This window comes from Trifolium pratense, linkage group LG4 (genome assembly GCF_020283565.1).
Source record: "Trifolium pratense cultivar HEN17-A07 linkage group LG4, ARS_RC_1.1, whole genome shotgun sequence".
Lineage (NCBI taxonomy): Eukaryota > Viridiplantae > Streptophyta > Magnoliopsida > Fabales > Fabaceae > Trifolium > Trifolium pratense.
The window spans coordinates 40344100-40356212 of record NC_060062.1 but is presented as its reverse complement, the minus strand read 5'-3'; the positions used below and the strand labels follow the sequence as shown (position 1 = coordinate 40356212).

Genomic DNA, 12113 nt, shown 5'->3' with positions numbered 1-12113 from the left:
TTGTGAATTAGGATTTAGATGAACAATTCCACAACTATCTAGGATTTATATATATTCATCGGAAGAAAACATATTTAAAAATTTACTACAATCTTTGGTCCAAAACATGAGCATTATAAAACCTAATTTCCAGAACTGCCCCTACCGAAACACTTCCAATAAACCTTCGTTTCTTGCTGCCGCGAGCAGCGTCATCATACAGAAACACTTCATGTTCATAGATTTCGATCTAAATTTCCATCGTACAAAAGGAACATTTATTACCTTATATATTTTGTTCCAGTTTGAAAATGTTGTTGAATTAAGCGTGGTCAATGTACAAAACCCCTCACTCATGAAACAACAAAAACCAAACTCAAAGCTCACGAAGACTATGAAGACTAAACTGTGACAACAAGAACCCAAAACAAAACAACATAAGCATTTTCACAAACACTTGGTACACATAACAAAGGATGCTACCATTGAAACATGTAGTAACCAAACACAAACCCAAATTCAAATTCAAATTCAATTTTCTCTTTTCTTCATCATCATCATCATCATCATCAACATCATCACCATCATCATCACCATCATGTACATCAATTTATTCACCAACAACTTCATTCTCCATAACCGAAAACGAAAACGACGTCGCTTCATCTTTCAAAACATGGTTTCAAACCCGCCACCGTTACGACGACCCTCTCCTCCTTCGGATCTACCAAATTCTCAGTTCTGGCGATGATTTCTCATCTTCTCTTTCCTCCCTTTCACTTCCTCTCTCTGAACCCTTCGTCATCCGTGTCCTCCGTCACGGCGGCGACAACAATGATATACTCTCCTGCCTCAAATTCTTTGATTGGGCTGGTCGTCAACCTTGTTTCAACCACACACGCGCTACTTTTATTGCGATTTTTCGTATTCTTACCCGTGGTAATCTAATGCCATTGGTTCTTGATTTCCTTCAATTGTTCAGGAAGCGTGGTTTTCAGCATAGGGTTCGTTTTAATGATACCCTTGTTGTTGGTTATGCAATTGCTGGTAAACCTGATGTTGCACTCCATGTGTTTGGTAAAATGCGTTTTCAAGGTCTTGACTTGGATGGTTTTGGTTATCATATTTTACTCAATGCTCTAGCTGAGGATAATTATTTTAATGCTTTTAATACTATTCTCAATCAGATTCGTATTAGGGGTTATGCAACGAGTGTTACCGATTCAATTGTTGTTAAGTGTATGTGTAAGCAGGGTAGATTGGATGAGGCTGAAGATTATCTTAATGGCTTGTTGGGTAGTGGGAAAGAACTGCATGGTTCTGAGGTGAGTTTACTTGTTAGTTCGTTGTGTGATAGGAATAGGTTTGATCATGCTGTTGAGGTGGTTAAGGAGTTTGGGAAATCGGGGTTGGTTCCTATGGAACATGCTTATGGTGCTTGTGTAAAGGGTCTTGTGAAGGGTGGTAGGTTGGATGAGGCTTTGGAGTTTTTTAGACAGAAGAGAGATTCTGGAGGGTATGTTCCTGGTTTACTTAGGTATAACATGTTGATTTGTAGGCTTTTGAGGGAGAGTCGGCTTCGTGAGGTTTTTGATTTGTTGGTGGATATGAATGAGTCTTGTATGACACCTGATATGGTTACTATGAATTCTGTCTTGTGCTTCTTTTGCAAAGCTGGGATGGTGGATGTCGCGCTCCAGTTGTACAAATCCAGGTCTCAGTTTGGATTGAATCCAAATCAAATGGCTTATAAGTATTTGATACTTACTCTGTGTTGGGATGAAAGTGTTAAGGAGGCGTGCGGGGTTCTCAAAAGTTCTATCAGTAATGGTTTTTTTCCCGATAGACAAACCTTTTCCACGCTTGCCAATGCTTTGTGTAGAGAGCGCAAAGTTGATGAGATGAAGGAGCTGATCCATTTTGCCTTGAAGCATGATTTTACGCCTAGCGCTGTCACGTATGACAACTTTATATCGGCTTTGTGCCGAGCTGGAAGAGTAGAAGATGGTTATTTGATTCACGGGGAGCTTAATAATGCAACTGCTAGACTGTCTTACTCTAAGATGATTAATTCTTTTATTAAGAAAAAGAAGGGAGACATTGCTGCTCGCCTTCTGGTTGAAATGAAAGAGAAGAATCTTCAACTGACGCGAACCTTGTGCAGAGCTGTTATTTTCAGTTTACTTGATATGGATAATCCAATAACACGTGTTTTCAATTTATTGGACATGCTGACTCATGGTAAACCCGATACTCAGATTTTCAACTTTTTCATCGACGGAGCTGGGCATGCCCGTAAGACAGATTTGGCCAGGAAAATATATGAGTTGATGCTACTGAATAACATTGTGCCCACCATTGTTTCTCAAGCTCTGTTGTTGAATAGTTATTTGGGAAGTGAAAGGATTTCCGAGGCTTTAAATTTCTTTTATAGTCTCCGGGACCAGGGTGTGGTAAGTAAAAGATTATATAGTTCTATGATTAATGGTCTCTGCAAGCACAATAAGGCTGACATTGCATGTGATAAGTCTGACATTGCACATGATAAGGCTGACATTGCACGTCGTATCTTGGTTGACATGTTAAACGCTGGATTAAATCCAGGCATTGAATGCTATGAGAATCTTGTGCAGAAGCTTTGCTCATTGAAAAGATATCCTGAAGCTATAAATCTTGTTCAAGTGTATATGAAAATGGGACGTAGATTAACTTCTTTTCTTGGCAACATACTTCTTTTTCATTCTTTGATAACGCCAAATGTCTATCATACATGTGTTAAAATGAGAGGAGAAAAAGAGGGAGAAAGTTCTCCGTTTTCTACACTGACCGTTGTTATTGGTGTATTTTCTGATTGTCTCAAAGTAAATCATTCTATCGAGGAATTAGTAGCGTTGTGCTTTCCACTTGACATTTACACCTACAATCTGCTGCTGAGAAGAACAACCAGTTATGATATGAACCAAGCTTGTGAGTTGTTTAATAGGATACGTCAAAGGGGTTATGAACCTAATGGTTGGACTTATGATATCATGGTACATGGATTCTCAAAACATGGGAGAAATTATGAGACTAAGCAGTGGCTCGAAGAAATGCACCATGAAGGATTTTATCCAACAGAGACTACTGGAAGAAATGTACGAAAAATTTTATTCAACGGAGAATACTAACATATTCATTTAACCAGAATCAGTTGTTGTGTTAAAGATTCAGAAGGGTTCATACAATTTTGGTAAGGATCTTGTTATTCTTGTCTGATTATTGAAAAATATGGTTACATTCGATACATTGATTTTTTTTTCATTCCATCTAAGTGTAATTTTAGAGCTGTATCTCTTATGATCCTCCTTTTTTTTCTTCGTGGAAGCATTAGGAATAAAATATGTTTCCACCTTGTATTATTTATCACACTAGAGTGACATTAGTGATAAAATCGGGCATAGCTTTATATACATCATTTTGTTTGTCATACTGTATTTTTTAAGGTTGAAGCATTGCTTGTTATCCTCTTTTCAAGCTAGTTGCCATCACACAGAATGAAAAATAATATCAGTTGATTTGATTATGTGTCTTGACACAAATTTGATAGATTTCAAATTTCAATACAGTAGTTGCTCTTAGTGTCAGTCACTACTCATTTATTGTGTTTAACTTATCTATTGATTGTCAGAATAAGAGAAGGCAAATAGGAGATTATTTTTCCCATTTATTTTATATGTTCATATGACACTGGATTTTGCTATTTCACCGTAAATATTTTGAACCTGCCCGCTAGCCGCTAGGTGGGTTATTCACAAAGAAATTAATAGAAAGCCTTTGTCTCAGTATTATCGATTGCAGGCTGAAAGCCCAAAAAACACCATTTTAGGCTGCCATAAACTGCAGTGGCACCACCATCGTTCACAAACTGGCCACAGCGGTTTTAAAAAAACCCGTCACCACAGTCATCCATGGCGTTGCCATGGCTGATATTTGACGACAGTGCTCTGTCTTTTATCTTTCCAATCATCTGGCCATGATAGAATATCATCTGTTTGATGCACTTTATCTCGGCAAGTTGAGAATGTGCTCAAATTCCTTGAGAAATGGACTCCTCATTTCATAAAGGGTTCGGAGTTTCATGCCAGTGCTATATTGGCCATTGGCATCTGTCATTGCAACTAAAATATTATAGTTAACTGATTTATAAGGATCTCACTTCATACACCAACCTTGCAATTTGCCTCTGATCTATATTCCTTACATCCTTCTCGAAAGCTTAATCTATAATGCCTTGTTATCATTTAGCAATAGTTATTTTTTGTACATGTTAAAAGATATGAAAATATATTGTAATACCTTGATATTTTAGTATCTTAGGTTATCTCATAGGATTAGTTTCTTGTATTAGAATATCTTATATTACCATATAACATAAGATTAATTTTTATATTACTCCGTTATTATCATGATTTGTGTCCCTATTTAATTAAGATTTAGAGTCTTGTATTTGTATAAATAAGTGTATGCCACATTTGAGGTCATGGTAAAGTTTGAACTCTTGTGATAACTCATTTTGCCAGAGACTTCATACTTGGGAAACTAGATAGAAACAATATATAATAATAGTAATTAGGATAGCATATATAATTATCTATAAAGTCCTACAGCTAACAGGATCCAATTAAAAGTGAAACTAAAGAACTGGCTGTGTACAAAAAAGCAGTAGAAAAAAACACAAAGAAAGAACTGAAAAGGGTGAAGAGTGTTGTTACCTAAGAAGAAGAGGTCCCAGAGAAATCAGGCTGAATAACGATCTTTTGTGAGAAGTCTCAAATCGGAGAGAATGAAACTCGCCAAGGAGCACAGGCTCTAACATCAATGTGCAGTGGAACATGTTAAAATTCAAATTGTACCAGTGGAAATTAACGAGTTACATAATTTATGACAGTAGTGTGAAGTCTCTTAGCATGGAAACTTTTCCAGGATTGTAGTGTCCTTGCACAAGCTACATCAATTTGAGGTACAAATGAAGTTATTAAGTTGTTTGGATGATGTGAAAATGAAGGCTGGAAAAGAAAGCTTATGGCTAACCAATTAGGGAAATATCTAACCAGTTTAAACAACAATTACAGATATCAGAATAACAATAATACTTAAATCGATAGCTGTAATTTGTTGCAGGCTAGATTGCATAGTTGCAAGGGAGAATCATCAAAGTGTAATCTACACCCCGATTGTTGGTACATTTAATCTTTAGAGCTTTTGTCATCTGTTCTGGTCTGTGTTTCTTAAGAGGTAATATAAATCATATTTCGCAGTTATTATGTTTTCTATATAACATTCTAGACAGTTGTTGATTTTCAAGGGCATCCAATGATTGTAGTATTGCAGGCTCAAATAACAGATATTTGCCGGATTTATTATAACTACTGTCTTTTAAGTAGTTTTCTTGTGGCATCAGTGGTATCATAACTAAGTTATGCACATCTGATCTGTGCATTAATTTTTGTACCATCTCTGTTTTCTTGTGGAATGCTTGAACCTTTGAAAGCTGCGTATATTGAAAGGACCTTCTTAAAGGTGGTAATTTGTTGCCAAGAAGTGCTTACATGTATTAATGGGGCAGCTCCAACTATGAATTAATCTATATATGGCAGAAGACAAAGATAGTACTTCATGCATGATCTTGAAGAGAATATCATTGCTGCTTTGTAGTGGTTATTTCCACTATATTGATTTTTTTTGGGAGTAAATCGGATATTCTTTGTGCACAACTGCAAAGACTAATCTCTCGAGTCTTGTGGACTCAAATGAGTGGCAAACTCTTGCTAAGAGTTTTAACACTGTTGCATTCCAATCCAAGGATCGAACCCAGAAACTTGATTACGTTAGAAGAGACTTGCGCCATCTCATCAAGGAACCTCATCAAGTGTTCCTGGATACTATCTTCATTGATTTAATACATGTTAATGCATCATGGTTATCTTCTAGCGACTAGACAATGAAAAATAGTTTTCCACATATGTCTTATCAGATATTATTAATTAGATATTTATGTAGTTATTTTAGAGATTCAGATTATGATATTTTTAAATTATTATGACATCTGATTGAATGTTTGTGCAAAGTCATTTTACAATTGTCAATGTATAGAAAGTAAACTAGTGTTATATTTGAATCCAAAAAAAACTAGTGTTATATTTCAAAGTTCACTTTAGGGTTGTTGTTATACACATATGCATCCTAATTAATAAAAAAACAGAGAGATAGATTGAATGAAAGACAATATACATTTTTTCAAAAAAAAGAAAGACAATATAAATAGGGAAAAGTGATGAGCGACAACTGCCAATAATACGAAGCAATAATGGTGTTTAGATAACACAAAATTTGCCAATTTTTTTGAAATATTATCAGGTTTTAAATGACATTTTATAGGCCAATGTTATTATTATCTTTAGTTATATTGCTGAGGGGCGGCTTAAAGCCCGAAAAAGAGAGATTATAAGGGAAACAATTTTGAGGGTTACTTACTAGGCGGATTCTAGCGTGAGAGAGTGAGTCGTATCTCTCACACGTGGGCAACTGATTTTCAACCATTGGATGCGTTAAACGGCTGTGATGCTGTAGCTGGAGAGAGGAAAACTCATGATGTTGTAGCAGGTGAATAATACTAACAAAAAACTAACAAAAAAACAGAGGAAGAAGAACAGAACAGTCTTGTGAAGAGCAGGGATTGGGGTTCGAACCCTGACACTCTCATTTATTTACCTTTAAAAGGTGAAATTCTAGCCACAAGGCTACTTGTCCCATAAAAAAATAAAATATGAACCTCCCAATCCATCTCCAATAGCTTATTAATACTCTTCACACGGAAAGTGGTGAATGAATTTGTACTACACTAAACTTCAAACAAATCTCTTAACAAAGACCAACTCATAAGTAGTAAACGAGAAATGATCCTCTCAATTTGGAAAAAAGAATTTGAGGAAATAATGTTGGTATTTGGACCATTAGATTGTACATATAAAATAATATTTAAATCTAAAAGAAATTTATTAAAGTTGATTGATGGTTGAGATGTAAAAATTGAGAGAAAATAAATTGAAAGGATCCTTTCTCGTAGTAAACAAAGACTTAGACTGCTTAGTTACCCAACCACTACAGCTACGGGCAGGGACGAATCTGGCGGGGGGCAGGTAGTGGCCAAGGCCCCCCCCTCTCCCCTCCATCTCTTACATATAAATATACATATATTATACTCCTATATTATATATATTATATGTTTTACTCCAACTCCAATAGTATATATACTTAGTATTAGTATATTATATAATTTATGTTCCTATAAATATAGCTCAGTTAATTGGAATATTGCATGTAATATTAACTGATGTTCAAAGGTTTAATTTTGGACTCATGCGTATGAAAAAAATTCAGCTGAGAGAGAATAACTTCGTACTTATAATATGATACCAAAAGAAAATTATATGGACAATATAAACAAATATAATATCTATAAATAAAATAGGTTAGTTACTTTTCGGCCCCCGATATGAATTATTTCTGGATCCGTCCCTGGCTCTAGGTATAAGTTAAAATTAAACATTAAAATTATTTCCACATAGTGTTAACTACTACTTGAAACTCATGCATAAATAATAATATCTCGAATTCCAATAAAAATATTTAACATAATATTATATAGACGTAACTACATGTGATTTTACGGACGAGTACAATAGATCTATCCGGGGACGGACACAAGTAGGGACTATGTGTGGCTAAGGCCACACCAGATTTTTCACAATTATTTTTTTTGTGCTTTTGATGTACATATCCGGTAACCATACTCCCTCAAAACATGGCCTGTGTTTATATTTATCATTTTGCTGCACCAATTTATTATTTTTTAAAATTAAACACAATAAACATGTAGCTATGCTTATTTATTTTTAATCCAAAACGTAAAGGTATAACTAGTTCTTCGGCTACCGTAGAAGCAACAAAAACTCAACATCCAAGTGAGGGTATTAAAGTTGTTGATTATGAATCGTTGGAAACGAATCCAGGAATTATAGTGTTTTAATTAGCCGTTTTGCTTGTTTTAGTGGCCTCTATAGTTTAAAGATGTCATTTTTTTTCCTGCTATTAGTTTGAACTGGTGTATCAAGAACCTTATGCCTTAATTAATACATTATCTTTTTTATACTCATTATTTCTTTATTTTTATTTTTTGTTATATATTCTTTAAGATTTTAGCCACACCGAATTTTCATGTCGGATCCCTCCCTGAACCTATCCATTATGATATGCAGTTTGAACACATAATTTCTTGTTAATCTATAAAAAAAAATTGCATGAATTTACTTAATTAGACACTTAGTGTTATTATTAAAATATATGCGAATAAAATTATTCATAGCACCAATATGAATATCTCTTCATATATCTATGAACAGGAGTACGTGTACACGAGCAAATTGTGTCACGTACTTTTGCTGAAAATAAGGTGGCAGATGAGTCCACGTATGTTATAATGATTATTCCCAGAATGTAATATTTATTATGCTTCGTCAGAACCATATATCTTTGTTTTCAAAAGATAGAGTATATCGCAAAAATCTGTATACTTTGTTGGCGAGAGCAGATCTCCCAATTATTCGAGTAAAATTCTGGTCTTTGATTTAAAAATTAAAATAATTAAAAAAAATAATGGAGAAATTGAATTTTAAGAGTGTAGATCCCAACTGCTCTTAATTAGAGCTTAACTGCATGTATATATAGTAGCTTGTAACAGAATCCATATTCATTCATTCAATAATCAAAGATAATTTTTCTCTTTTCACTCTTTTGTACTCAATGTTGAGTTTGTTATTCATCACCATTATAATAACTTCATGACTCCGGTAAAATTTAAAATGGAGGGAACCAACCAATCAATCGTTAGTTGATTCAGTGGTGATTGGTGCTGAACTTGGTAGGGAGGATCGCGGTTCGATCCCCCACAACAGCGATCGGGAGGGGGCTAGAACCACTTGATGCCAAAACTGATCCCCGAACCAAATTCAACTGGTGGTAAAAGCAAAAAAAAAAAAGGAGGGAATTCTCTCTCTTCGTTGGCATAATAACATTCAATTGATCAATTCAAGTAAAGTCAGAATAAATATAGTTATAGATTGTACGGATAACAATCACCACCACTTTTTTTTTTAACGGCAAAATATTATTAATAATAATCGGTCTGTGCACAAGACGAACAGAGGCCGGGATAATCGAAATTACAAAACAAAGACGCTGTATATATTATAAGCGGAACACCAATGAAAAAACTAAAGGACGGACACCACCTAATACATACTCCACAGTCACCAGACCACCTAGTACACACACCACAATCACCAGACCACCAAAAAGGACCATCGACCCGATCCAAAAATATGCCCTAAGACTCTAACTTCCGATCTCGAATCAAAAGTGATCGGCCCATCAAAAATGCTATTTTTATTTTTCATAAATTAGCATCTTCTCTGCTCAACTCGATAAATTAATCCTTGGAGCTTTATGGAACTCAAATGGACAAATTCTCTCTAAAAATTTTAACGTTGTTGCACGTCTAATTTAGAGATTAAACTCAATATCTTGATTAACTTAGAAGAGACTCTTTATACTTATATGATTTAAGATCGAAACTCCTCTTGACATGTTATTTATTAATTATCAAAATATCACTACAGAATATATAATATAATTAGATATATGTGTCACATTTTTTATGACTATGGATGATTTACTAGTATATATATTTAAAGAAAAAATATTAATTTCAAAATGCACGTTGAAACCAAATTATAGTGTCGTAGTTAAGACAAAGAAAGACAAGATAAAGCCATAATAGTTGACTCTTCTCCATTGTTTCCCACTTAATGTTGACAAAACTATAGGACCAATCATTTTATTCAATTTATCTCTCATTTGCCACCTCTTTCCTTTATCTCCAATTCTATTGCTCAAACAATCATAGCTAGCAAGTATTAATGATGAAAAAAAAAGATAAGCATAGAAAAAGGAAACATGGAAAATCTACTAATACCATGTTTAGTGTTTGCCAAATTAAGAATACACAAACCAAATATTTGATCTTGAGTTCGATCCCTGATTGATGCGTATGAAAAAATATTTTTTAGAAGATGTCAACCATATTTAGTTTTTCTACAATAGATGTTAACCATCTTAAATGAATCTCCAAAGAATTTCTCTATGTAGTTGTGTGCGGAAGATATTTTTAATTTTTAAAACTAAATAAAACACAAACCACACATAGGCAAATTTTAATTTGCAAAGTCCCTTTCCATCAACGTGGAGGTTGTATAGCCAACACACATTGGTCAATTATAAACTCACGAGTCTTGGAAGATTCACAACTATAGTCACTATATTATACTCATTACATTGAAATTAAGTGTGTGATAAACACAATATGTTAATGTCTATTGAAATCATGATGCACATCAACACATTGTTGGTTAACGTGGGACGGTGGGGGGCCTCTATGGATTTAGGGGTTGCATAAATTTTTGATTTTTTGCAAAAGCAATTCTTAAATCAAATTAAAAACTAAAGATACATATACCGACTTACAAATGGAATTGTATGGAGGATGACATGTTGAAGAGTATCATATCAATTAATATTGAGAGTTGAATTTAATCAATTTTATAAAACAATTTATAAGGTGATAATTGACTTTACTTTATAAATATTTATTTAGATCATCTCTCAATCGATGTGAGAATTCTTAACAAGACGTTTTTGTAAGATTGAATTATACCTAATTCTCAATTGATGTGAGACTCTTCAACATGACCCATATCATATTAATATTGTTCAAGTGTGAGATGAAATATATTTGGATTAATTTATTTTTGAGCTTATGAAAAATAGTTTAAAATAATTTTTGAGTAAATTTTTATATTAATTTATAAGTTTTCATGTTGAATGAAAATTGTAACAACTATTTTTTTATAGACCATCTTGACAAATTTATAATAACACATAAAAAATTATTTATTTTTATAAATTGTTTTGCATAATATAAAAAATAAATCAATCATAATGGACCCTTAAATTTCATTGGATAAAAAGTGGATGTTTGAGTTTGTAAAAAAAAAAAGGATGTTGAGTACTTTACAAGTGATAAAAATAAAGTGTATAAGTCAATCATGTGGTTATTCTTGATCCAAACTCCCTCAACAATTAATATTCCATTTGTCTCAAAAATATATAATACAAATAGATAAAAAATTATTTTCTTGATCCAAACTTTCTTTAACCTATTTTTGTTTATATTTTGATACCTAGCGAGTACATTGCACCCAACGAAGGTTGATTGAAAACTTATTATAAAAGTGCAATCTTATGGATGGCACTATGGAAAATAAAAAGTTTCATATACTTAGAGCTTAAGAAGTCGATCGAGATAATGGAGAGATATACGTCATATTCATATCAACAAAAAAAAGGAAAATGGAGATATATTTTAATAGATGAGTAGGTAATACTTTCTGTCAATTATTATGAATTTTTGGACAAATTATGTTTTTGCCTCTCACGCGGTTTGGTTTTTTTTATTTTTTTTATTTTAACTCTTGGTTCTAATTTTTTTTTTGATAATTTAAAATTCGGTCAAAAAATTTGTAAAATAAGATTAATAATTATTATCATCAAGATTCAATATTAAATAAAATTCATTAATCATCTAAATATAATCATTTGAATACAAAAGATTATTTGACACTTTATATAGCGGGTACGTATTTTAAAGATTTTTTTTTTTAAATAATACGTATTTTAAAGATATATGTTAAAGAGTCTAATATAATTTTTTTTATATTTGTTCAATTAACTCTTTTAAACATTAAGTTTTTTATTTTATTTATACTAGATTTTTTTATTTGAATAACTTATATGTGACTTAGTTAAAGATATGTATTAACATGACTTATAAATGCCGACCTTTTTTTTGTTACAAGAGCAAATAAAAAAAAAACAAGCAAAAAACAAAGCCATTACTTTTTTTTTTTTGAACTAAACAAACTTAATGCATTTCATTAATTATCAAAAGTTCAATATATGAAGGAATAATCTCAAATCTA

At 32.9% G+C, this 12113-nt stretch overlaps 1 protein-coding gene across 2 annotated transcripts; it reads left to right on the top strand.

Annotated features, from left to right (window-relative positions):
- The first annotated feature begins 80 nt into the window (after positions 1-80).
- On the top strand, positions 81-6095 carry LOC123920885 (pentatricopeptide repeat-containing protein At1g71210, mitochondrial-like). 2 transcript variants are annotated; one of them, XM_045973215.1, is made up of 3 exons: positions 81-3208; positions 5140-5253; positions 5342-6095. In XM_045973215.1, exon 1 carries the CDS (start codon positions 456-458, stop codon positions 3144-3146), a length of 2691 nt encoding a protein of 896 aa, XP_045829171.1. In that variant the 5' UTR covers positions 81-455; the 3' UTR covers positions 3147-3208; positions 5140-5253; positions 5342-6095. The 2 variants fall into 2 exon arrangements, with proteins under 2 accessions (XP_045829171.1, XP_045829170.1); XM_045973214.1 differs by having other exon boundaries at positions 102-3208; positions 5140-6095.
- Positions 6096-12113: the final 6018 nt, after the last annotated feature.

What these genes read in the sequence shown, in the direction of transcription:
- LOC123920885 (XM_045973215.1), top strand. Translation starts at nt 456, where the DNA reads ATGCTACCATTGAAACATGTAGTAACCAAACACAAACCCAAATTCAAA.